This window comes from Salvelinus alpinus, chromosome 2 (assembly GCF_045679555.1).
Source record: "Salvelinus alpinus chromosome 2, SLU_Salpinus.1, whole genome shotgun sequence".
Classification (NCBI taxonomy): Eukaryota; Metazoa; Chordata; class Actinopteri; order Salmoniformes; family Salmonidae; genus Salvelinus; species Salvelinus alpinus.
The window spans coordinates 9,790,378-9,818,347 of record NC_092087.1 but is presented as its reverse complement, the minus strand read 5'-3'; the positions used below and the strand labels follow the sequence as shown (position 1 = coordinate 9,818,347).

The 27,970-nt window shown below is 47.3% G+C and overlaps 1 protein-coding gene across 1 annotated transcript; it reads left to right on the top strand.

Annotated features, from left to right (window-relative positions):
* The first annotated feature begins 92 nt into the window (after positions 1-92).
* myg1 (myg1 exonuclease) lies at positions 93-27,596 on the top strand. Its single transcript, XM_071365924.1, has 7 exons — positions 93-463; positions 899-1,011; positions 8,872-9,031; positions 9,242-9,391; positions 14,154-14,276; positions 15,456-15,637; positions 27,223-27,596. Exons 1-7 carry the CDS (start codon positions 155-157, stop codon positions 27,407-27,409), a joined length of 1,224 nt encoding a protein of 407 aa, XP_071222025.1. The 5' UTR covers positions 93-154; the 3' UTR covers positions 27,410-27,596.
* Positions 27,597-27,970: the final 374 nt, after the last annotated feature.

The window sequence follows — 27,970 nt, the reverse complement described above, 5'->3', positions numbered from 1 at the left end:
TGTTATTTTTTGTTTTGTTCGTTTTGTTTTCCCCTTTTGCATCGCAAAGCACAACGGATTTATATTATAGTCCAGTTGGGGTCGATAATGCAACATATTGGATGCCAACCGCCGTTAAACTCCAAAGAAGAAGAAGCTATACGCCATATCCGGCATGTCGCCAGTCCGTCTGAAATTACAGTCCGCCTCATCAGCAGCAGCAGCAGCGTGTGTAGCAGCTAGCTTTATGTTAGCACCGAACCTGTTGAAATTCACTTTCCGAACTTCAGTGTTTACTAGTGTTTATAGAAGTATACCAGTTAGGGACAGTATACCAGTTGCAGAAAGAAGATACATGTCACACCAACCCAAGCGTCTCTGCACAGAAAACATGTCTGGTAAAAGAATCGGCACCCATAACGGGACATTTCATTGTGATGAAGTGCTAGCCTGTTTCTTCCTTCACCAGCTCCCGGAGTACAAGGTGCATAACATTTATTTGTTCCTATTTTGCAGGAAACTATATGGTTAATATTAATGTACGATTAATGTTTCTTCCACCCCGGCAAAGACAAGAGTTCGCTAGCTAACGTTAGTATATTCTAATGCCAGCTAGCTACTGTACTTATGGCATAAGCTCAGCCAGGTCAGCATGGCATAACGCCCAAAATGCATAAAGTTCAAACAGATTGAATTTCATGAAACTACATGGTCCTCTCTCGCCACGATAAGACGCTGAATATTCGTGGGTGCATTCCTTTTAGCTCGCCTAGTGCACCGGGTCCGCGGAAATTATTTTTCAACTCAACCCAGCCGGTGCACCGGGCAAGCTCAGCTAGAACGATTGCACAGCACCTAATATATTGGACATTCGTCTTGATATTTTAGACATTTCTGCTAAATTTCATATTTTTTCCAGGATGCTGAGATCGTCAGAACTCGGGACCCAGCCGAGCTCGCCAAGTGTGACATCGTGGTGGATGTGGGAGGAGAGTTTGACCCCAAGAAGCATCTCTATGACCATCATCAGAGGTACAGTCAAAGATTTGGGTATATACTGGTACAGTGGAACTAGCTCTTGAGTGGAACTAGCTCTTGGTCATGACTCTCAGTTCCATTGCGTTAAACATAAATCATTGGACGAAGGCGTTTTCTTTACGGGGGAGTTTATTTAATTTAATCTTTTATTTAACTAGGCAAGTCAGTTAAGAACAAATTCTTATTTACAATTGCGACCTGGCCAAGATAAAGCAAAGCAGTTTGACACATACAACAACACAGAGTTACACATGGAGTAAAACAAACATGCAGTAGAAAAATAAGTCTAAATACAATGTGAGCAAATGAGGTGAGATAAGTATACAGAATGGTGTCGTCTGCGTAGAGGTGGATCAGAGACTCATTAGCAGCAAGAGCGACATCATTGATGTATACAGAGAAGAGAGTCGGCCCAAGAATTGAACCCTGTGGCACCCCCATAGACTGCCAGAGGCCCGGACAACAGGCCCTCTGATTTGACACACTGAACTCTATCAGAGAAGTAGTTGGTGAACCAGGTGAGGCAATAATTTGAGAAACCAAGGCTATCGAGTCTGCCGATGAGGATGTGGTGATTGACAGAGTTGAAAGCCTTGGCCAGGTCAATGAATACGGCTGCACAGTATTGTTTCTTATCGATGGCGGTTAAGATATCGTTTAGGGCCTTGAGTGTGCTTGAGGCGTCACTGCAGACCCGGGTTTGATCCCGGGCTGTGTCGCAGCCAGCTTGCGACCAGGAGACCCATTAAGCGGCGCACAATTGGCCCAGTGTCGTCCGGGTTAGGGGAGGATTTGGCCGGCCTGGATGTCCTTGTCCCATCGCGCTCTAGCGACTCCTGTGGCGGGCCGGGCGCTATGCACGCTGACACGGTCGCCAGGTGTACAGTGTTTCCTCCGACACATTGGTGCAGTTGGCTTCTGGGTTAAGTGAGCAGTGTGTCAAGAAGCAGTGCTGCTTAGCAGGGTCATGTTTCGGAGGACGCACGGCTCTCGACCTTCGCATCTCCCGAGTCCGTACGGGAGTTGCAGCGATGAGACAAGACTGTAACTACCAATTGGATATCACGAAGTTGGGGAGAAAAAGAGGGTAAAATTAAATTAATACACAGCTTTAAGGGGTTAGTGTTCCCAAACAGCGCGTGTTTATGTAAGAAGAAGACCACACCCGTGTGTAATGGAAAAAGGCCGTCAGAAAAGTTTTGTCAGTGAAAAATACTGTCGGATGCAGCTGAGCCGGTTAAAACTGTAAGTTTGTATTTTGCGTTTGAAATTATTTTGATATGATATGAAAGTAAAGAGCTTTTTGTTTCTAGAACCGTATCGCAATTTGACAATCGATTCACGTATAGATGGAGTATTTGGATGTTTTGTCTGCCAGTCTACCTCTGAAAAGGACATCATGTCCTTGAGGAGTAACGGTAGGCTCTAGTATAACATACTGATACCAACCACAAGCTGTAGTCTTAGAGCCCGTGATTGCAGAGATGTGAATTTATAGAAGGCACACTGACATAGCATACAAGAGAGAAATCATGTATTTTTTATGTGGCTAAATCTTGTCATCACATTAATGATTTATCAGTCAATTACCTGTCTGTCTAATGATTGGTATGGAAATGCCAGAGGTTTCCCCCCCAGCAGGTAGGAGAGAGAACTAAGCTTCTCCATCATTCTCCTCTCCCCCTCTCCCCCTCCCTCTCTTCCCTCCCTCTCTTCCCTCCCCCCTCCCCCCCTCCCCTTCCCTTCCCTTCTCCCCCTCCCCTCCCCTTCTCCCCCCCCCCTTCCCTTCTCCCCCTCCCTTCCCTCCTCTTTCCCCTTCCCTCCCTCCTTCCCTCCTGGTATTATCTCTTGTTGCTATCTCAGGTGGCGCTAGCTAATGTTGACTACCTAGCAAAAAAACTAGCTTTTTAAAATAATAATTGATACACGGAGTCATAAAACCGATACATGCAGTCATATAATTAATATAATATTGTCAATAATATTGCGATACTCTACTGTATCGATTCTGCCCCATTCCTATCCCGCATAGCAACACCCAGGCCCTCTGGCACCAAAAAAATCAAAGTAAGCCTGTTTTAGGCAGAGGGCATAAGGAAAAGGGGTGGGGATAGGGATGGGTTTATGGGAACAACCTGGCAACAGCATGGCAACCGGTAACAACCTGGCAACAGCATGGCAACCGGTAACAACATGGCAACAGCATGGCAACCGGTAACAGCATGGCAACCGGTAACAGCATGGCAACAGGTAACAGCATGGCAACAGTTAACAGCATGGCAACAGCTTGGTAACAGCATGGTAATAGCATGGCAACAGCATGGCAACAGCATGGCAACAGGTAACAGCATGGCAACAGCATGGCAGCAACATGGCAACGGGTAAAAACATGGCAACGGGTAACAACATGGCAACAGCATGGCAGCAACATGGCAACAGGTAAAAACATGGCAACAACATGGCAACAGGTAGCAACATGGCAAACACAGAACACCAAGCTTCATACAACTCTGTTACGTTCAGTAGGTCACATGATTATGGAACATTCGGATAGAAATACATTTGTGACAGACTGACAGACAGGCAGGTGATTGATTCATTTTGTCCATATTTAACTGCCATCTCTGTATAATTGATGCAGGGATTCCGTTGCTAGTTATCGACCGTGTGCCACACAGCATGCCACTCGCGTATCTGACGCTTGGCGCTCAGCAGGCAGCGGGGCTAGAAGTGGCAAGCGTCCCTAATGGCACCCTATTCCCTATATAGTGCACTACTTTAGACCTGAGCCCTATTCCCTATATAGTGCACTACTTTAGACCAGGGCCCTATTCCCTATATAGTGCACTACTTTAGACCAGGGCCCTATTCCCTATATAGTGCACTACTTTAGGCCAGAGCCCTATTCCCTATATAGTGCACTACTTTAGGCCAGAGCCCTATTCCCTATATAGTACACTACTTTAGGCCAGAGCCCTATTCCCTATATAGTACACTACTTTAGGCCAGAGCCCTATTCCCTAAATAGTGCACTACTTTAGACCAGGGCCCTATTCCCTATATAGTGCACTACTTTAGGCCAGAGCCCTATTCCCTATATAGTACACTAATTTAGGCCAGAGCCCTATTCCGTATATAGTGCACTACTTTAGGCCAGAGCCCATAGTGCTAAGGCCCCATAGTGCACTCTAGGGAATAGGGTACCATTTGTCACGTAACCGTTGTCTCAATTAAGCCAGAATGAAATGACCACTGCAGGCTCCCCTGCGTTAAGGCACTCATCTCCTCACGCTCTCAGTAGACACCTCCCTGGATAGAGCTGACATGATCAACTGATTGATTGACATGATCAACTGGTTGACATGATCAATTGATTGACATGATCAACTGGTCTACTAAAAATGAAAGGCAACACTTGTGTAGAGACATATCACTGAAAGCCAAGGAGGGTTGTCGCGGTAGGGGATTTTGAGTAGACCTTACCGGGTCCACCGTCAAGAGTGACTCAAGTCGTATCACTCGAGTTCTTATATCATCCGGCAAACAGATGATTCACAGGTCCGCCGGACTGACCTGGGTTGTTTATTCCTGCCCTTAGTTCGGAGAGATGCCTTTTAGTGTTTTATTGTTTCGGGATCTTAGATAATATCAATCAGACTTAGAGAACCTCTTCCTTGTGGTACCTTTACCAGGCATCTTTGGTTCCCAAACAGTAGGCTCTCAACTCGCCTTTGCTCTCTAGGGTTCCCAAAGACTCTTGTATCTAGACATAAACCATAAAATCGGTTGTAAATCGATTTACGATTTAATGCCTATTTACCCTTTTATAGAGTAGACTCTTCCACTCGCCATTGCTTTATAGGGTTCCCAATTACTCTTGTATCTAGACACACGATTTACGATTTAATGCCAATACCCGTCGGTTAATACTGCTTGAATATTAATACAGAGTAACTTGACTTTTTACAATATAGATGAGTTGGCTGTCCAATCCTTTAAATTGTCTTTTGTGTAGAAACTAGACTTGTTCCCCCAGATCTTGGAGTGTCAGAGATGTTTTCTCCACTAGAGTTTTGGGTCTAGTTTCTACTTTTTATTCAATGGTTGCAAAGCACACAGTTTTACACATCATTACAGTTTCTTTACGTCCTTCCAATAAAACATCAATAATCATCAATACACCTCTGAACTCTTAATGCCTCATCTATGTATTACAACAAGCGGTTAATTACCGTGGCGTACGTTGCCCTGGTTGGTTCCCAAAGAGTATGTTCTTCAACTCACATTTTCTCCATAAGTTTAGCCAATCACTCCGTATCTGTTTCTTCTGCTAGAAGTTGTACTTTGACTTGTTATTTTTTTTCTATATTTTTTATAACTGATTAGTAGCGAGACTACTTTCGTAGCTCAAGACTCTTTGTAACATCACTGATGCTTTTCATCGACTCCGGTTAGGGGGTGGATGTATTAAGCACCGGGAGTGTATAGGGTATCTGTCTCAGTAGGTCTCGCCCAAAAATCAGCAGTCAAAAGATACAATTGTTCTAGAGTATGAAAGTCAGATATGTATCTGTTTCTCCTACTAGAAGTTGTACTATGATTTACTAAGTAGTGAAGAGACGGTTCGAGAACAAGACCCGTTACCACTGACGCTATTCATCCACTCCTATTAGGCGGATATATTCAGCGTGAGGAGTATACAGGGTAATCGACTCCGTATGTCTCATTCAGAAATTAGAAGTCAAGAGATACAATTGTTCTAGAGTATAAAAGTCAGATATGACCTTTTTTAGGTTGATGGTAGTTTGAAGTATCACGAGTTCAGTGATAAGTCAAGTAGTACTACCATGCCTTTTTTGGGGGGGAAGGCATGCTTCTTATATACTCTCTTCGGGACCAAGTCAACCCCTTGCTGCTATCTGCACACATTTCACCGCTTCCTTCCAGATTCAGTTCTTTCAGGAGCTGCAGCCACTCTGCGTCTCGAGGATCTGGTGTTGCACTTCCTTCTCCTTGTTTGGGCACAATGTCCGTTAGTTCCTAGTGCCTTACTGCCCACGGAGGGGGGGTGTAGATTGAGACTCTGGGGGAGAATCTTCCATCAGGTCCTTTTTTAGTGCTTCCGTCACAGGTTCATTTAATTTGCTGTTTTGAATTTTGACTGAAATGTCTTTTTCATTTACACTTAGCCTTTGCTGAAAACACTGTCTCGCTCTAGATAGCCAGCCGCGGGCGTCCAGAGTCCCAGGCGCTGCCGCGGGCGTCCAGAGTCCCAGGCGGGGATTGTTCTGATCTGTCTGTATTGACAAGGCTCTAGAGTCTTATTATCAATCTAATCTGTTGATCTCATTTTTATGTCCCTTTTTTAAATGAACCACATTGATTTAAATTTGATTTTAAATAGTCTATTAACCTATTTTTGGGAGAACCAGAAGGATGCTTCCTCGGTTGATAACACATCTAGGCTACCTCTAGTTAATGTTACGTGAACATAAACTCTGATATGATCAGTTCAATCACCAACAGCAAAACTATTTGACAAGTAGGCTACTGCTTACGTTTTAAATGACAATAATTCATTTGTCAAGGATGGAACAGATAGTATCAAAAGAACATTTTCCTGCCGTTCACCACCTAGAAGACAGACATCACACCCTGCTGTTATCCTCCAGCTAGTCTTTAAAGACAGACGTCACACCCTGCTGTTATCCTCCAGCTAGTCTTTAAAGACAGACGTCACACCCTGCTGTTATCCTCCAGCTAGTCTTTAAAGACAGACGTCACACCCTGCTGTTATCCTCCAGCTAGTCTTTAAAGACAGACGTCACACCCTGCTGTTATCCTCCAGCTAGTCTTTAAAGACAGACGTCACACCCCGCTGTTATCCTCCAGCTAGTCTTTAAAGACAGACGTCACACCCTGCTGTTATCCTCCAGCTAGTCTTTAAAGACAGACGTCACACCCTGCTGTTATCCTCCAGCTAGTCTTTAAAGACAGACGTCACACCCTGCTGTTATCCTCCAGCTAGTCTTTAAAGACGGACGTCACACCCTGCTGTTATCCTCCAGCTAGTCTTTAAAGACAGACGTCACACCCTGCTGTTATCCTCCAGCTAGTCTTTAAAGACAGACGTCACACCCTGCTGTTATCCTCCAGCTAGTCTTTAAAGACAGACGTCACACCCTGCTGTTATCCTCCAGCTAGTCTTTAAAGACGGACGTCACACCCTGCTGTTATCCTCCAGCTAGTCTTTAAAGACGGACGTCACACCCTGCTGTTATCCTCCAGCTAGTCTTTAAAGACGGACGTCACACCCTGCTGTTATCCTCCAGCTAGTCTTTAAAGACGGACGTCACACCCTGCTGTTATCCTCCAGCTAGTCTTTAAAGACGGACGTCACACCCTGCTGTTATCCTCCAGCTAGTCTTTAAAGACGGACGTCACACCCTGCTGTTATCCTCCAGCTAGTCTTTAAAGACGGACGTCACACCCTGCTGTTATCCTCCAGCTAGTCTTTAAAGACAGACGTCACACCCTGCTGTTATCCTCCAGCTAGTCTTTAAAGACAGACGTCACACCCTGCTGTTATCCTCCAGCTAGTCTTTAAAGACAGACGTCACACCCTGCTGTTATCCTCCAGCTAGTCTTTAAAGACAGACGTCACACCCTGCTGTTATCCTCCAGCTAGTCTTTAAAGACGGACGTCACACCCTGCTGTTATCCTCCAGCTAGTCTTTAAAGACAGACGTCACACCCTGCTGTTATCCTCCAGCTAGTCTTTAAAGACGGACGTCACACCCTGCTGTTATCCTCCAGCTAGTCTTTAAAGACAGACGTCACACCCTGCTGTTATCCTCCAGCTAGTCTTTAAAGACAGACGTCACACCCTGCTGTTATCCTCCAGCTAGTCTTTAAAGACAGACGTCACACCCTGCTGTTATCCTCCAGCTAGTCTTTAAAGACAGACGTCACACCCTGCTGTTATCCTCCAGCTAGTCTTTAAAGACAGACATCACACCCTGCTGTTATCCTCCAGCTAGTCTTTAAAGACAGACATCACACCCTGCTGTTATCCTCCAGCTAGTCTTTAAAGACAGACGTCACACCCTGCTGTTATCCTCCAGCTAGTCTTTACAGACAGACGTCACACCCTGCTGTTATCCTGCTGAAACCAAGAATGGTTGGGGTAGAGGAGACTCGCCTCAAGCCAAATAAACACTTGTCTTTCTTATATAAAGTTAATGGACAATAAAGCTTTAGAGTTTAGATAAGTCTTTGTAAGTGAATGGGGGATCTGCTCTCTGTCCAGGACCTTCAGGAACAATAAAGCTTTAGAGTTTAGATAAGTCTTTGTAAGTGAATGGGTGATCTGCTCTCTGTCCAGGACCTTCAGGAACAATAAAGCTTTAGAGTTTAGATAAGTCTTTGTAAGTGAATGGGGGATCTGCTCTCTGTCCAGGACCTTCAGGAACAATAAAGCTTTAGAGTTTAGATAAGTCTTTGTAAGTGAATGGGGGATCTGCTCTCTGTCCAGGACCTTCAGGAACAATAAAGCTTTAGAATTTAGATAAGTCTTTGTAAGTGAATGGGGGATCTGCTCTCTGTCCAGGACCTTCAGGAACAATAAAGCTTTAGAATTTGAACGAGACAGAGTGAGTGATAGGTGGGTGTGCTGCTCTCTGTCCAGGACGTTTAGGGGCACATTCAGCAGCCTGTGTCCAAGTATCTGATGGACCATAAACATGGGATTAGCATAATCACAGAGGCAGTAGATTATGCATGGAAAGGGGAGGGGGATATTTCTACAAGATGGAGACATAACATATTCATGTGTGCTGCTCTCTGCTTATCCAGGACCTTCTCTGAGACGTTCCACAGCCTCTGTCCAGAGAAGCCCTGGGTGACCAAGTTGAGCTCGGCTGGTTTGGTCTACCTTCATTTTGGCCGGAGGGTCCTGTCGCAGCTCACCTCCCTGAAGGAAGGAGACAGACAGCTGGAGGTGCTCTATGATAAGGTGAGACTGGGGGGGGGGGTCAGGGAAAACCTCCATCCCTATTGATAACCTCTCTGCCATGTTCTGTCTCTCTGTAGCTGAATGAGAACTAGGTGGATGTAACGTTCTCTCTGTTCTCTCTGTAGCTGTATGAGAACTAGGTGGATGTAATGTTCTCTCTGTAGCTGTATGAGAACTAGATGGATGTAACGTTCTCTGTTCTCTCTGTAGCTGTATGAGAACTTGGTGGAGGAGGTGGATGCCGTGGACAACGGGATCTCCCAGTATGATGGAGAGGCTCGCTACGCTGTCTCTACCACTCTCAGCGCCCGCGTCGGACACCTTAACCCACGCTGGAACAGCAAGAGCCAGGACACCGAGGTCAGGCAATGTGTGGCATACCGTGTGTGTGGAAATATAACCTATTGAATGGCTGTCAGTGTGTGTGTGTGTGTGTGTGTGTGTGTTCACACACACGTCTATTAATATAGTCCACCGTTAACACTTTGTTGTGGCGTCAAACCGGCGCCAGACAAGCTCAGAGATGTCAAGATTTGAGCTCTGCCAGTGTTTCTGAATAACTTTAAGGCCCTACCAGGCTGTCTGGGTGAATGAATATCTTCTTCCTGAGTCGATACTTCTGAGTCTGACAGGGGGAAACGGACCTTCTCAGTATACCACCACCACTCACACCACAGTGCCTGTCAGTAAGGCAAGCGTTTATCATCTACAGGAGAATATTGAGCCATTAGAGAGAAATGCCCCTAAAAAACACCTGATTTAGAAAACAGCCTACGTGGTATTAATATGACTGTCCAAATCGAATGGTAAAGAGGATCATTTTGGTCAATGTCAGTCTCGTCCAAAACTGAGTCTGTGAGATTTGTGGCCGTGACTGAATCACAACGTAAATTAAGGTTGGGTCTGTTAGGTTCTAATTCTCAGAGTTAAAAACTCCACGGACATTATGAAAGCTTAACCAAGTGTTATTCTTCCCAGAGGATCAATACAGCTGCATTAGACAAAACATGTTTCCACCAACACAAGTATATAAACTCCAGTTTAGATGCACTCCTCCTTCTCTCCAACCCTGACATCTGTTATCGTTCGACAGGAAGAGGAAGTGATGGGGTAATAAACCATTCCTCCTCCCTTAAGCTGACCTGACCTCAACCCCCTTGATGCCTAATCCAACGCTCTCTCCCCTTATCAATGCCTGCCACGTGATCACTTCCCTGCACTCAATATTTCAATAGGATACCTGATATAATGTAAACGTTATACATTACCCTCTCTCCCTCAGTGACATAAGTATATTTCATATTCTCAGAACCCATTGGTTTCCATGCTACTCACATGCCCACAGCTGGCAGAACACAAGTAATCACCAATTCGGAGTGCAGTTACATGCGACCTGATCGTAATGCCTGTGGTAAATTTGAGTTGACTTTGGATATCCCTATGGGGCTAGTTAGGGACCCATCGGTAAATTACACAATGTACATGGGACAATATGTGAAATTCCAATAGCTTCAGATTTCAATGACAAAATCCTCAAACCAACTATAAATTGTAAATATTCATATTTACATTGTGTAATTTATTGACAGTCCTCAACTAGTCCTCTAGATAGGCTATCCAAAGTCAAACCAACTTTGCCACGGTCACACACCAGTCGGCTGAAACTAATTGGCTGAATAATTTGGCTGACTCTTCCCACCTACGAACACCCCCATGAAACCACACCCACATGAAACCACACCCCCGATACCAACTCACGTTTTGAGTTCAGACATGGCAGCTAGCATTTCTTAAGGAACCACATCTAAAACTAGGACAAATCAGGAAGTGCAGTCGCCCTTTAAACTCTGTGCAACGATTGGACAAGTAGGTCAAACACCTATGATTTATCATCTGGCTCAGATGGGGAATGAGGGGAGGGGGGGGGGGGGGGGGCTGTCTTTGTCCCTCCATTTTCCTCCATTTCCCACACCTTTCTCAGACCAGGAGCACTTACTTACTCTGTGAGAGGCTGGTCGCTGATTCTATTCATTTGTCATACCCTGGAAAGGCACGGTGGATTGTGACAGGCTGCGCTACTCAACGGCCCTGCGATTTCCTGATCCAATCAATTGTCACCGTGCCACTTTTTGATTGAAAAAAAAAGTTATACACTGCTCAAAAAAAATAAAGGGAACACTAAAATAACACATCCTAGATCTGAATGAATGAAATATTCTTATTAAATACTTTTTTCTTTACATAGTTGAATGTGCTGACAACAAAATCACACAAAAATTATCAATGGAAATCAAATTTATCAACCCATGGAGGTCTGGATTTGGAGTCACACGCAAAATTAAAGTGGAAAACCACACTACAGGCTGATCCAACTTTGATGTAATGTCCTTAAAAGAAGTCAAAATGAGGCTCAGTAGTGTGTGTGGCCTCCACGTGCCTGTATGACCTCCCTACAACGCCTGGGCATGCTCCTGATGAGGTGGCGGATGGTCTCCTGAGGGATCTCCTCCCAGACCTGGACTAAAGCAACCGCCAACTCCTGGACAGTCTGTGGTGCAACGTGGCGTTGGTGGATGGAGCGAGACATCATGTCCCAGATGTGCTCAATTGGATTCAGGTCTGGGGAACGGGCGGGCCAGTCCATAGCATCAATGCCTTCCTCTTGCAGGAACTGCTGACACACTCCAGCCACATGAGGTCTAGCATTGTCTTGCATTAGGAGGAACCCAGGGCCAACCGCACTAGCATATGGTCTCACAAGGGGTCTGAGGATCTCATCTCGGTACCTAATGGCAGGCAGGCTACCTCTGGCGAGCACAAAGAAATGCCACCCCACACCATGACTGACCCACCGCCAAACCGGTCATGCTGGAGGATGTTGCAGGCAGCAGAACGTTCTCCATGGCGTCTCCAGACTCTGTCACGTCTGTCACATGTGCTCAGTGTGAACTTGCTTTCATCTGTGAAGAGCACAGGGCGCCAGTGGCGAATTTGCCAATCTTGGTGTTCTCTGGCAAATGCCAAACGTCCTGCACGGTGTTGGGCTGTAAGCACAACCCCCACCTGTGGACGTCGGGCCCTCATACCACCCTCATGGAGTCTGTTTCTGACCGTTTGAGCAGACACATGCACATTTGTGGCCTGCTGGAGGTCATTTTGCAGGGCTCTGGCAGTGCTCCTCCTTGCACAAAGGCGGAGGTAGCGGTCCTGCTGCTGGGTTGTTGCCCTCCTACGGCCTCCTCCACGTCTCCTGATGTACTGGCCTGTCTCCTGGTAGCGCCTCCATGCTCTGGACACTACGCTGACAGACACAGCAAACCTTCTTGCCACAGCTCGCATTGATGTGCCATCCTGGATGAGCTGCACTACCTGAGCCACTTGTGTGGGTTGTAGACTCTGTCTCATGCTACCACTAGAGTGAAAGCACCGCCAGCATTCAAAAGTGACCAAAACATCAGCCAGGAAGCATAGGAACTGAGAAGTTGTATGTGGTCACCACCTGCAGAACCACTCCTTTATTGGGGGTGTCTTGCTAATTGCCTATAATTTCCACCTGTTGTCTATTCCATTTGCACAACAGCATGTGAAATTTATTGTCAATCAGTGTTGCTTCCTAAGTGGACAGTTTGATTTCACAGAAGTGTGATTGACTTGGAGTTACATTGTGTTGTTTAAGTGTTCCCTTTATTTTTTTGAGCAATGTATATTTTTCCTCCTGCCTTTCTCGTCTTGTCTCACCAAACTCTCAGCTGCCGCTGCGCACATTCACACTCACACCACACGCTCAGCCAGATGTTACATCATTACGGTGGTGATGTTAGTGGCGTGTGTGTGAGTGACATCATTGCATGTGCTTTATTATGTTTGCGCTAGCGTGTGTGTATGCATGCACATCAGTGCCGTAAATGGGAGCAGGAGTGTGTGAGGACAGTCTGTGAGAGAGAGACTGACTGAGACTGACAAAGTGAGTCAGTCAGTGAGGGAGGCCTTTAGTTTTCCTTGTAGAATTTTTTTTATCTGTCCTGTATTTACGTTAGCAGCTGTTGCCCCAATCCTTCATGTGCTGCAAGGCTGCTGATATCTCCTGTTGTCACCTTATGTCTCGTGACATTTCCTGTCTCCTGTCGTCTCCTCCTCCTGTGTCTCCTGTTGTCACCTTATGTCTTGTGACATTTCCTGTCTCCTGTCGTCTCCTCCTCATGTCGTCTCCTCCTCATGTCGTCTCCTCCTCATGTCGTCTCCTCCTCATGTCGTCTCCTCCTCCTGTCGTCTCCTCCTCCTGTCGTCTCCTCCTCCTGTCGTCTCCTCCTCGTCTCCTCCTCCTCCTCCTGTCGTCTCCGCCTCGTCTCCTCCTCTTCCTCCTGTCGTCTCCTCCTCCTGTCGTCTCCTCCTCGTCTCCTCCTCGTGTCGTCTCCTCCTCGTGTCGTCTCCTCCTCGTGTCGTCTCCTCCTCGTGTCGTCTCCTCCTCGTGTCGTCTCCTCCTCGTGTCGTCTCCTCCTCGTGTCGTCTCCTCCTCGTGTCGTCTCCTCCTCGTGTCGTCTCCTCCTCGTGTCGTCTCCTCCTCGTGTCGTCTCCTCCTCGTGTCGTGTCCTCCTCGTGTCGTCTCCTCCTCCTGTCGTGTCCTCCTCGTGTCGTCTCCTCCTCCTGTCGTCTCCTCCTCGTGTCGTCTCCTCCTCGTGTCGTCTCCTCCTCGTGTCGTCTCCTCCTCGTGTCGTCTCCTCCTCGTGTCGTCTCCTCCTCGTGTCGTCTCCTCCTCGTGTCGTCGTCTCCTCGTGTCGTGTCCTCCTCCTCCTCGTGTCGTCTCCTCCTCGTGTCGTCTCCTCCTCGTGTCGTCTCCTCCTCGTGTCGTCTCCTCCTCCTCGTGTCGTCTCCTCCTCCTCGTGTCGTCTCCTCCTCCTCGTGTCGTCTCCTCCTCGTGTCCTCCTCCTCCTCGTGTCGTCTCCTCCTCCTCGTGTCCTCCTCCTCCTCGTGTCCTCCTCCTCCTCGTGTCGTCTCCTCCTCCTCGTGTCCTCCTCCTCCTCGTGTCGTCTCCTCCTCGTGTCGTCTCCTCCTCCTCCTGTCGTCTCCTCCTCCTCCTCGTGTCCTCCTCCTCCTCGTGTCCTCCTCATGTTGTGTATGTTAGGAGGGCTTCCATAAGGCCCTGGGCATGGTAGGAGCAGAGTTCCTGGACCGGGTTGACTTCTACCAGAACTCCTGGCTTCCTGCCCGTGTGGTGGTGGAGGGAGCTGTACAGATGAGGAAGCAGGTACAGTCCCTACCGTAGACATGCAGATATTCACTTTCCCTAGGTAGCAGAGAGGGGGGCGCTGTTCTGATGACACCAGCTGTCATGTTGCTTCTCTCCAGAAGTACTTTGTCTGTTAAAATAAATGACATTTATGATACACTTGTAGTTACCGTGTAAAGACAAGCGTCGCTCCGGTGTAAAGGCAAGCCTAGCTACGGTGTAAAGACAAGCCTAGCTACGGTGTAAAGACAAGCCTAGCTACGGTGTAAAGACAAGCCTAGCTGCGGTGTAAAGACAAGCCTAGCTGCGGTGTAAAGACAAGCCTAGCTGCGGTGTAAAGACAAGCCTAGCTGCGGTGTAAAGACAAGCCTAGCTGCGGTGTAAAGACAAGCCTAGCTGCGGTGTAAAGACAAGCCTAGCTGCGGTGTAAAGACAAGCCTAGCTGCGGTGTAAAGACAAGCCTAGCTGCGGTGTAAAGACAAGCCTAGCTGCGGTGTAAAGACAAGCCTAGCTGCGGTGTAAAGACAAGCCTAGCTGCGGTGTAAAGACAAGCCTAGCTGCGGTGTAAAGACAAGCCTAGCTGCGGTGTAAAGACAAGCCTAGCTGCGGTGTAAAGACAAGCCTAGCTGCGGTGTAAAGACAAGCCTAGCTGCGGTGTAAAGACAAGCCTAGCTGCGGTGTAAAGACAAGCCTAGCTGCGGTGTAAAGACAAGCCTAGCTGCGGTGTAAAGACAAGCCTAGCTGCGGTGTAAAGACAAGCCTAGCTGCGGTGTAAAGACAAGCCTAGCTGCGGTGTAAAGACAAGCCTAGCTGCGGTGTAAAGACAAGCCTAGCTGCGGTGTAAAGACAAGCCTAGCTGCGGTGTAAAGACAAGCCTAGCTGCGGTGTAAAGACAAGCCTAGCTGCGGTGTAAAGACAAGCCTAGCTGCGGTGTAAAGACAAGCCTAGCTGCGGTGTAAAGACAAGCCTAGCTGCGGTGTAAAGACAAGCCTAGCTGCGGTGTAAAGACAAGCCTAGCTGCGGTGTAGTAACACTAGAGATATTAATGCAAAGTGTTCGCATGAGATGTTATGAATTTGTAGGTATTGATGCAGTGTGTGCGTCACAATAGTTATCGATCCCGTGTTTTAAGTCTGCAAAGCACTTTGTGACCAGTGCATTTCTGAGTAAATGTGATTGATTTGTGTCCGTCCCCAGGTTGACCCCAGTGGCGAGGTAGTGGTGTTTTCTCAGGGTGGTTGTCCCTGGAAGGAGCACCTGTTTTCCCTGGAGAAGGAGCTGAGCGTGGACACCACCATTAAGTTTGTCCTCTACCCTGACCAGAACGGACAGTGGAGAGTCCAGTGTGTCCCAGCCGGTCTGCACACCTTCAATAACAGGTAGTGTACACTACCCAGATCGCCTTCAATAGCAGATAGTGTACACTAACCGGATCACCTTCAATAGCAGATAGTGTACACTACCCAGATCGCCTTCAATAGCAGGTAGTGTACACTACCCAGATCACCTTCAGTAGCAGGTAGTGTACACTAACCAGATCGCCTTCAATAGCAGATAGTGTACACTACCCAGATCGCCTTCAATAGCAGATAGTGTACACTACCCAGATCGCCTTCAATAGCAGATAGTGTACACTACCCAGATCGCCTTCAATAGCAGATAGTGTACACTACCCAGATCGCCTTCAATAGCAGATAGTGTACACTACCCAGATCGCCTTCAATAGCAGATAGTGTACACTACCCAGATCGCCTTCAATAGCAGATAGTGTACACTACCCAGATCGCCTTCAATAGCAGATAGTGTACACTACCCAGATCGCCTTCAATAGCAGATAGTGTACACTACCCAGATCGCCTTCAATAGCAGATAGTGTACACTACCCAGATCGCCTTCAATAGCAGATAGTGTACACTACCCAGATCGCCTTCAATAGCAGATAGTGTACACTACCCAGATCGCCTTCAATAGCAGATAGTGTACACTACCCAGATCGCCTACAATAGCAGATAGTGTACACTACCCAGATCGCCTACAATAGCAGATAGTGTACACTACCCAGATCGCCTTCAATAGCAGATAGTGTACACTACCCAGATCGCCTACAATAGCAGATAGTGTACACTACCCAGATCGCCTACAATAGCAGATAGTGTACACTACCCAGATCGCCTTCAATAGCAGATATTGTACACTACCCAGATCGCCTTCAATAGCAGATAGTGTACACTACCCAGATCGCCTTCAATAGCAGATAGTGTACACTACCCAGATCGCCTTCAATAGCAGATAGTGTACACTACCCAGATCGCCTTCAATAGCAGATAGTGTACACTACCCAGATCGCCTACAATAGCAGATAGTGTACACTACCCAGATCGCCTACAATAGCAGGTAGTGTACACTACCCAGATCGCCTTCAATAGCAGGTAGTGTACACTACCCAGATCGCCTTCAATAGCAGGTAGTGTACACTACCCAGATCGCCTTCAATAGCAGATAGTGTACACTACCCAGATCGCCTTCAATAGCAGATAGTGTACACTACCCAGATCACCTACAATAGCAGATAGTGTACACTACCCAGATCGCCTTCAATAGCAGATAGTGTACACTACCCAGATCGCCTTCAATAGCAGATAGTGTACACTACCCAGATCGCCTTCAATAGCAGATAGTGTACACTACCCAGATCGCCTTCAATAGCAGATAGTGTACACTACCCAGATCGCCTACAATAGCAGATAGTGTACACTACCCAGATCGCCTTCAATAGCAGGTAGTGTACACTACCCAGATCGCCTACAATAGCAGATTGTGTACACTACCCAGATCGCCTTCAATAGCAGATAGTGTACACTACCCAGATCGCCTACAATAGCAGATAGTGTACACTACCCAGATCGCCTACAATAGCAGATAGTGTACACTACCCAGATCGCCTACAATAGCAGATAGTGTACACTACCCAGATCGCCTTCAATAGCAGATAGTGTACACTACCCAGATCGCCTACAATAGCAGATAGTGTACACTACCCAGATCGCCTACAATAGCAGGTAGTGTACACTACCCAGATCGCCTACAATAGCAGGTAGTGTACACTACCCAGATCGCCTTCAATAGCAGGTAGTGTACACCACCCAGATTGCCTACAATAGCAGGTAGTGTACACCACCCAGATTGCCTACAATAGCAGGTAGTGTACACTACTTTAGTACACTACTTAGACTGTCCCTGTAGGAGAACCCTTTTTAGTTCCATTTAGAGCCCTCTATGGTATGGAAAGGGTTCTACGTGGAACCCGAAAGGGGTTCTCCAGTGGGGATATCTGAAGAACCCTTATGTTCAAGATAGAAAGGTATTTTTTCTAAGACTGTGTTTTAGAGTTGACTGTAGGTGTAGTGAACTAGTGGGAGGGTCCAGTGTTTTCCCGTCAGACTACACACCTACATCTACCGATACCATACGTTCATCACCACAAGGCACACTTGGCACATGTCAAATGGCTCCCTACTCCCTACATAGTGCACACCTTTTAATAGTCTACTCTATATCTATTGGTGCCTCAATGTTTAAAAGGTGCAAACAGGAGGACGCGGTTCGAGGCGGTGCTACCTGACTGACTTCAACACGCGTTGTGTTAGTCATGTGGATTGGGTTGTTGGGTGTCATGGTTGTAAACCAAGGTGGTCTGTCAGGACTGCTGTGTGAGCTAGTCATATGATCACTTTGAGGATGTTACTAAATTGCATGGACCCTCCCTCCATATCGATATATGTTAACATCCAACTTCAAATGGTGTCGTATATTGCTCTCTAGGGTCCTCTCTAACTGTTCTCTTTGCTGAGTTGTATGTTTGTAGCTAGGGGGAGGAACAGCTTCCTGGTTTGTAGCTAGGGGGAGGAACAGCTTCCTGGTTTGTAGCTAGGGGGAGGAACAGCTTCCTGGTTTGTAGGTTAGTAGCTAGGGGAAGGAACAGCTTCCTGGTTTGTAGGTTTGTAGCTAGGGGAAGGAACAGCTTCCTGGTTTGTAGCTAGGGGGAGGAACAGCTTCCTGGTTTGTAGCTAGGGGGAGGAACAGCTTCCTGGTTTGTAGGTTAGTAGCTAGGGGAAGGAACAGCTTCCTGGTTTGTAGGTTTGTAGCTAGGGGAAGGAACAGCTTCCTGGTTTGTAGCTAGGGGGAGGAACAGCTTCCTGGGTTGTAGGTTTGTAGCTACGGGTAGGAACAGCTTCCTGGGTTGTAGGTTTGTAGCTAGGGGGAGGAACAGCTTCCTGGGTTGTAGGTTTGTAGCTACGGGTAGGAACAGCTTCCTGGGTTGTAGGTTTGTAGCTAGGGGGAGGAACAGCTTCCTGGTTTGTAGCTAGCGGAAGGAACAGCTTCCTGGTTTGTAGCTAGGGGAAGGAACAGCTTCCTGGGTTGTAGGTTTGTAGCTAGGGGAAGGAACAGCTTCCTGGGTTGTAGCTAGGGGGAGGAACAGCTTCCTGGGTTGTCGGTTTGTAGCTACGGGAAGGAACAGCTTCCTGGGTTGTCGGTTTGTAGCTAGGTGGAGGAGCAGCTTCCTGGGTTGTCGGTTTGTAGCTAGGGGGAGGAGCAGCTTCCTGGGTTGTCGGTTTGTAGCTAGGGGGAGGAGCAGCTTCCTGGGTTGTCGGTTTGTAGCTAGGGGGAGGAGCAGCTTCCTGGGTTGTCGGTTTGTAGCTAGGTGTCATTTTAATGTTTTAACAGACGGACAGACTGTCTCTCTCCCCTGCTGATTGACTGGGTGTCACTAGGTAAAAGAGCCCTCTGCTGATTGGCTGGTGTCACTAGGTAAAACAGCCTTCTGCTGATTGGCTGGGGTCACTAGGTAAAACAGCCCTCTGCTGATTGGCTGGGGTCACTAGGTAAAAGAGCCCTCTGCTGATTGGCTGGGGTCACTAGGTAAAAGAGCCCTCTGCTGATTGGCTGGGGTCACTAGGTAAAACAGCCCTCTGCTGATTGGCTGGGGTCACTAGGTAAAAGAGCCCTCTGCTGATTGGCTGGGGTCACTAGGTAAAACAGCCCTCTGCTGATTGGCTGGGGTCATTGGTAAAACAGCCCTCTGCTGATTGGCTGGGGTCACTAGGTAAAAGAGCCCTCTGCTGATTGGCTGGGGTCACTAGGTAAAACAGCCCTCTGCTGATTGGCTGGGGTCATTGGTAAAACAGCCCTCTGCTGATTGGCTGGGGTCATTGGTAAAACAAAGAGATGGAACAAATATCATCTCATGTTGAAAACCCATGAGGAAAATATCAACCTATGTTTTGATATGCAAATATATTCTAATACAGAGTGCTGAATGTTTAGTTATTTTATGCAGTTTGCTTTAGTTAATTGTCATAGTTCTGGTTTGAAAGGTGTATTTGGAGTACACACACACACACACACACACACACACACACACACACACACACACACACACACACACACACACACACACACACAACGTGTACATTTATAAACTGTGCACACATCTGTGTTGTTCTCCCCTCTAGCAGAAATCACACTTACGGTTTCCAATCAGTTATTTGTGGATAAGTAATTATTTTCAGGGGATTATTTTAGTAAGTAATTTACAATGCAATTCTGAAGTGGATTGCTTCTCCCGCAGGTCAAAAGGGTAATGGATTAAATGATGTAGAATTTCTCACCTCTTGTTTGATCTCTACTTCTTGCAGTCAGGTCATAGTTATTTCACTGGTATGTTGTGACCGTTCGTCATGGGGCGGCGACCGTTCGTCGTGGGGCGGCGACCGTTCGTTGTGGGGCGGCGACCGTTCGTTGTGGGGCGGCGACCGTTCGTTGTGGGGCGGCGACCGTTCGTTGTGGGGCGGCGACCGTTCGTCGTGGGGCGGCGACCGTTCGTCGTGGGGCGGCGACCGTTCGTCGTGGGGCGGCGACCGTTCGTCGTGGGGCGGCGACCGTTCGTCGTGGGGCGGCGACCGTTCGTCGTGGGGCGGCGACCGTTCGTCGTGGGGCGGCGTGTTTAATAGGGCAACGTTTTTTGTTTCAGGTACTGGATGTTTCAGGTCCTGGATGTTTCAGGTCGTGGATGTTTCAGGTCGTGGATGTTTCAGGTCGTGGATGTTTCAGGTCGTGGATGTTTTAGGTCGTGGGTGTTTCAGGTACTGTGTAGTACTGTAGGTTTAAAGTACATTTGTAGTGAGAGGACATTACTTCTCTTCAGTAGCTGCTCTTCATCCTGTTCCTGTGCAGTTTGCTGTGCGTAAATAAACCCTGAGTTTAAAGCCCATTTAGTGCCTTGTAAAAGGTGAGGGGATTGAATAACCAGAGGGTTGAGGAACATAAGGCACATCTCTAGGCTTCAAAAGTCAGCTGCATGGTATCCGTTCTCTCTCTCTCTGTCTCTCTCTCTCTCTCTCTGTCTGTCTGTCTGTCTGTCTGTCTGTCTCTCTGTCTCTCTGTCTCTCTGTCTCTCTGTGTCTCTGTCTCTCTGTCTCTCTGTCTCTCTGTCTCTCTGTCTCTCTGTCTCTCTGTCTCTCTGTCTCTCTGTGTCTCTGTGTCTCTGTGTCTCTCTCTCTCTCAATTCAATTCAATTCAAGGGGCTTTATTGGCATGGGAAACATATGTTAACATTGCCAAAGCAAGTGAGGTAGATAATATACAAAAGTGAAATAAACAATAAAAATTAACAGTAAACATCTCTCTCTCTCTCTCTCTCTCTCTCTCTCTCTCTCTCTCTCTCTCTCTCTCTCTCTCTCTCTCTCTCTCTCTCTCTCTCTCTCTCTCTCTCTCTCTCTCTCTCTCTCTCTCTCTCTCTCTCTCTCTCTCTCTCTCTCTCTCTCTCTCTCTCTCTCTCTCTCTCTCTCTCTCTCTCTCTCTCTCTCTCTCTCTCTCTCTCTCTCTCTCTCTCTCTCTCTCTCTCTCTCTCTCTCTCTCTCTCTCTCTCTCTCTCTCTCTCTCTCTCTCTCTCTCTCTCTCTCTCTCTCTCTCTCTCTCTCTCTCTCTCTCTCTCTCTCTCTCTCTCTCTCTCTCTCTCTCTCTCTCTCTCTCTCTCTCTCTCTCTCTCTCTCTCTCTCTCTCTCTCTCTCTCTCTCTCTCTCTCTCTCTCTCTCTCTCTCTCTCTCTCTCTGTCTCTCTGTCTCTCTGTCTCTCTGTCTCTCTGTCTCTCTCTCTCTCTCTCTGTCTCTGTCTCTCTGTCTCTCTGTCTCTCTCTCTGTCTCTCTCTCTGTCTCTCTCTGTCTCTCTCTCTCTCTGTCTCTCTCTCTCTCTGTCTCTCTCTCTCTCTGTCTCTCTCTCTCTCTGTCTCTCTCTCTCTCTGTCTCTCTCTCTCTCTGTCTCTCTCTCTCTCTGTCTCTCTCTCTCTCTGTCTCTCTCTCTCTCTGTCTCTCTCTCTCTCTGTCTCTCTCTCTCTCTGTCTCTCTGTCTCTCTCTCTCTGTCTCTCTGTCTCTCTCTCTCTGTCTCTCTCTCTCTCTCTGTCTCTCTGTCTCTCTCTCTGTCTCTCTCTCTCTCTCTGTCTCTCTCTCTGTCTCTCTGTCTCTCTGTCTCTCTCTCTGTCTCTCTCTCTGTCTCTCTCTCTCTCTGTCTCTCTCTCTGTCTCTCTCTCTGTCTCTCTCTGTGTGTCTCTCTGTGTGTCTCTCTCTCTCTCTCTCTCTCTCTCTCTCTTTCACCCATCTCCTCCCTCTCCACTCCAGTGAGGAATCTCATTAGAATTGGTTTTCCACTAGGATGACCCAACACCAGACAGTGGGTAGAATAGGAGATTGTATGAGACGCTGCTAAGCTTTCCATTTAGTTCAATGTTATGCGTAGTGTAGGTGCTGGGCTTGGCTGCGTTTTGCCTGGCGAATTGGAACTAATAGAAAAATCGCAAAACTGCCCACCCCTATGACACTTCAGACAGGTTAGAGTAAATGCTGAAAGATTTCGAATAAGAGCATGAACCCTGGCCCGCTGACACCGTGCCTCCCAGATGGCTGTGTCTGAGGGAGGGGAAATGAGGGTAGAGCGACGGGAACATGTTGGTGGATTGAAACGCAGCCTGTGGATCCAGATGGCAGCGCTTGAGGGAAGCATGATTCTCCCAGCAAGTAGCTGCTGCCGAATCTGCTCCTACAGGATAACAGGAAGAGTGTTATCACCTGTGTCTCTAGTACGTGAACACCACCTGCGTAGAATATACTATTTTTATCACTACTCATCACACCGGGAAATGTGAGCAGAGCTGGTTCTTCCGTTCTCATGCATGTTGGAGAGATGGGGAAGATGTAGTCATTTTGCAGGATTGGGGTACATTTTGTTTAATCAGCAAACAAGGAATTTATTTTCAGTATTTTTAGTTCACATTCTGAAGTGTGAAATGCAATTTATGAATTTTAAGTCATTTCTTGAATTTGCTACATCCTGTAATGTCATACAATTTGATTTGGTTATTTTACATTTTTATCTATACAATTAAAGATTATTCACCTGTGGTCTTTCTGTAGGGATACTATTAAAATAACAGTATTGTCCGTTATCCAGAGAGGATTGGGTTTTGTTTTTTGACATCTCACTGGTTCTCTTTCACCACTCTATCGTTGTCTAAATCACAGTGTGTGTAAAGGGACAGTGATGGGGACATTGCCCTGCCTTGGGTGCTGTCTTTCAGATGACACGATGTGCTGACTCTCTGCGGTCATAAAAATTCCCATAGAACTTACCATAAGAGTAGGGATGGTGGTAACCTCAGTGTTCTGGCTAAAATTCCATCATGGCCACCTAATTACCCCCCCCCCCCCCCCCCTTATTCCCAATTGGTGTATTTCACTCCTCACCTCTCCACCTGATAGCTGCTGTGTGGAAAGTGTTCTGGCACAAAAAGGCTGCAATGGCATCACCCAAGTGGGTGCTACACATTGAGGGTAGATGCAGTGAGTTTCTCGCCCTACTATGTAAAGTGCTTTGAGCACCTATTGTAGGTGGAAATGCATTATATAAATGCAATCTTACTAATACTAATACTAATACATAGCCTATCTAGTGCAGACAGAGGGTGTCGTTGACTCACTAACTCAACCAGTGACATATTATAACACCTTGTCTGTCATGTTTTAAATGCCACTTGTCTAAAATTACAACAGAAGGCACTGAATAAGATGAAGAAGTGCATGATGGTTGCTAGAAATAAGAGCTTCGTCCCAACCTTATTCTCTCTATAGGGCACTACCTTTCACCAGAGCCCTATGGGTAGCCTAGTGGTTAGAGCGTTGGGCCAGTAACCGAAAGGTTGCTGGATCGAGGCCACGAGCTGACGAGGTAAAAATCTGTCGTTCTGCCCCTGAGCGAGCCAGTTAACCCACTGTTCCCTGAACGAGCCAGTTAACCCGCTGTTCCCTGAGCGAGCCAGTTAACCCGCTGTTCCCTGAGCGAGCCAGTTAACCCGCTGTTCCCTGAGCGAGCCAGTTAACCCGCTGTTCCCTGAGCGAGCCAGTTAACCCGCTGTTCCCTGAGCGAGCCAGTTAACCCGCTGTTCCCTGAGCGAGCCAGTTAACCCGCTGTTCCCTGAGCGAGCCAGTTAACCCGCTGTTCCCTGAGCGAGCCAGTTAACCCGCTGTTCCCTGAGCGAGCCAGTTAACCCGCTGTTCCCTGAGCGAGCCAGTTAACCCGCTGTTCCCTGAGCGAGCCAGTTAACCCGCTGTTCCCTGAGCGAGCCAGTTAACCCGCTGTTCCCTGAGCGAGCCAGTTAACCCGCTGTTCCCTGAGCGAGCCAGTTAACCCGCTGTTTCTCCAGTCGCCGAAGACCTGGATGTCCATTTTTTTTAAGGCAGCACCTCTGACTCAGAGACCTCTCTGACTCACCTCTGACTCAAATGTGGAAGACACATTTCAGTTGAAGGCATTCAGTTGTACAACTGACTAGGTATCCCCCCTTTCCTGGTCAAAGGTAGTGCACGGAATAGGGTGCCATTTGGGACAAATGCATGATGGTTGATTTTAGAAATAAGCAAAAGAACAGGTGGTATCCAGTATTCAGGGCACCCGCTGCTTGTTCCATTTGACAGACTAATATTGTGCAGCTGATTTGTTGATTGGTCTTCAGAATCAGTCTCGCTCTTTCATTCAGAAACGTTTGGTGCCATTTGCTCCTCTTCCTGCCTGTTATTGTTCCAGGCTATCTTTCCTTTGCTGTGTCTGTTCTGAGAATACTGTCCAGTTATTCAGTGGAATTATTCAAGGTTATAAGGATTGCTGCTCAAAGCCTACTAGATTATCTTGTGAATTATTCTTATTCTTATACAGAAGTGAAATGGTGTCAAAATTCATGAAATCAGCAGGTTCTCTGGTTACCATTTTCCTGAATGAATTCAAACCCCTCTTCATCCTCCATTCACGCTTGAGTTGTTCCTGCTTGTCAAGCCCGTCTTTCCTCCCTCTTGTGAGATTGGATATTGACTGAGAAAGCACCGTGTCACATTCCCCTCCACCCAATTCCGTCTGTTCTCTTCCACCTTATTAGACCCTTTTCACACCTCAACAGATTCTCAAGAGGTTTCCAGAGAATATCCTCGGCTATATCTTTTTTTTAATAATGTGAACTTGCTCCGTCTCTACTGCTACTGAAGGTAATGCACGACACTGGCCCGACAGTTGCCCCGGATTAGGTGTTAGTTCATAGATCTGTGTACTGTTACAGAATGAGGATTAGGTGTTAGAGCTGTGTACTGTTACAGAATGAGGATTAGGTGTTAGTTCAAAGAGCTGTGTACTGTTACAGAATGAGGATTAGGTGTTACAGAGCTGTGTACTGTTACAGAATGAGGATTAGGTGTTAGAGATGTGTACTGTTACAGAATGAGGATTAGGTGTTACAGAGCTGTGTACTGTTACAGAATGAGGATTAGGTGTTAGTTCAAAGAGCTGTGTACTGTTACAGAATGAGGATTAGGTGTTACAGAGCTGTGTACTGTTACAGAATGAGGATTAGGTGTTAGAGATGTGTACTGTTACAGAATGAGGATTAGGTGTTACAGAGCTGTGTACTGTTACAGAATGAGGATTAGGTGTTACAGAGCTGTGTACTGTTACAGAATGAGGATTAGGTGTTAGTTCACAGAGCTGTGTACTGTTACAGAATGAGGATTAGGTGTTAGTTCAAAGAGCTGTGTACTGTTACAGAATGAGGATTAGGTGTTACAGAGCTGTGTACTGTTACAGAATGAGGATTAGGTGTTAGAGATGTGTACTGTTACAGAATGAGGATTAGGTGTTACAGAGCTGTGTACTGTTACAGAATGAGGATTAGGTGTTACAGAGCTGTGTACTGTTACAGAATGAGGATTAGGTGTTAGTTCACAGAGCTGTGTACTGTTACAGAATGAGGATTAGGTGTTAGTTCATAGAGCTGTGTACTGTTACAGAATGAGGATTAGGTGTAACAGAGCTGTGTACTGTTACAGAATGAGGATTAGGTGTTAGTTCATAGAGCTGTGTACTGTTACAGAATGAGGATTAGGTGTAACAGAGCTGTGTACTGTTACAGAATGAGGATTAGGTGTTAGTTCATCGAGCTGTGTACTGTTACAGAATGAGGATTAGGTGTAACAGAGCTGTGTACTGTTACAGAATGAGGATTAGGTGTTAGTTCATAGAGCTGTGTACTGTTACAGAATGAGGATTAGGTGTTAGTTCATAGAGCTGTGTACTGTTACAGAATGAGGATTAGGTGTTAGTTCAAAGAGCTGTGTACTGTTACAGAATGAGGATTATGTGTTAGTTCAAAGAGCTGTGTACTGTTACAGAATGAGGATTAGGTGTAACAGAGCTGTGTACTGTTACAGAATGAGGATTAGGTGTTAGTTCATCGAGCTGTGTACTGTTACAGAATGAGGATTAGGTGTAACAGAGCTGTGTACTGTTACAGAATGAGGATTAGGTGTTAGTTCATAGAGCTGTGTACTGTTACAGAATGAGGATTAGGTGTTAGTTCATAGAGCTGTGTACTGTTACAGAATGAGGATTAGGTGTTAGTTCAAAGAGCTGTGTACTGTTACAGAATGAGGATTATGTGTTAGTTCAAAGAGCTGTGTACTGTTACAGAATGAGGATTAGATGTTACAGCCAGCCACAGCCTATGACGGGGCCTGACCCTAGCCAGCCACAGCCTATGACGGGGCCTGACCCTAGCCAGCCACAGCCTATGACGGGGCCTGACCCTAGCCAGCCTATGACGGGGCCTGACCCTAGCCAGCCTATGACGGGGCCTGACCCTAGCCAGCCTATGACGGGGCCTGACCCTAGCCAGCCTATGACGGGGCCTGACCCTAGCCAGCCTATGACTGGGCCTGACCCTAGCCAGCCTATGACGGGGCCTGACCCTAGCCAGCCTATGACGGGGCCTGACCCTAGCCAGCCTATGACGGGGCCTGACCCTAGCCAGCCTATGACGGGGCCTGACCCTAGCCAGCCTATGACGGGGCCTGACCCTAGCCAGCCTATGACGGGGCCTGACCCTAGCCAGCCTATGACGGGGCCTGGAGTTCCACATGAAAAACAGACAGAACCCTTGGCTTGTGTACTGTGTTGTGGAAATGGACTGTTTCTCTTTCCTGGGCAGTCGCTCTCTGTGTGTCCATCCTGCCTGTCCTCGGTGTCCTCACAGTATCCCTCTGTCTTAGCCTGGTCCGAGATCTGTTTGTGCTGTCTTGCCAACTCCTACAGTTATTGGCAACATGAACACTGTACAAACCTCTCTGACACCATGCTACCTCTGCTCTCCTCTGTGTGTCCTTCCTGCCCCGAGCCAGTAGCCAGCTATAGCCTATGACTGAAGCCTGGAGGGCAACGTAGTCTTGAAAAACAGAGTTTTTCTCTGGAATCAGCCTTAGCGTTAGGTGTGACTTGGACTGTGTTCAGGTACTCTGTGTGCTTAACCATATCCCTCTGTCCCCCTCTGTGTCCAACCTGCCTGTATTGACAATGTCCCCTCTTGTGTGTCTGTCCCAGGCTGTCTCTGTTGGAAGAGTGGCGTGGGGTGCGTGATGAGGCCCTGTCAAAGCTCAGTGGGATCCCCGACTGTGTTTTCGTCCACGCCGGAGGTTTCATCGGGGGGAACAAGACCGAGGAAGGGGCCCTGGAGATGGCCCGTAGGACCCTGCAGGCTGCGACCAAGTCCCCATCCAACTGCTCCTGAACTGATCTTAACCAGTCCTGGTGGAGGATTAACCAGGCAAGCTCAGTATAGCTTGGTGTACCTCCGCTTAGTAGGGTGAACGTAGTTCAACCACACACACTCTCAATCATGTCACTGTTCGGTTACTTGAATTGTACTGTATGTGTGTTGCACTTGTTTTTGTAATAAAAATACAATTTGATTTTGACCAGCTGGACATCCTGGTGTTTGAGGAGTTGGGATTAGGAGTTATGTTTTGTATCTCACGAATGTATGTTAGCCAAGAAGGTACTAGCAGAAATAAAACCAAGTGAAGTCGGTGATCCTTTCCTTTCACACTCCATACTGGGACCATAGTCACCCTCCCTCCATACTGCTGGTATTAACACTGGGACCATAGTCACCCTCCCTCCATACTGCTGGTATTAACACTGGGACCATAGTCACCCTCCCTCCATACTGCTGGTATTAACACTGGGACCATAGTCACCCTCCCTCCATACTGCTGGTGTTAACACTGGGACCATAGTCACCCTCCCTCCATACTGCTGGTATTAATACTGGGACCATAGTCACCCTCCC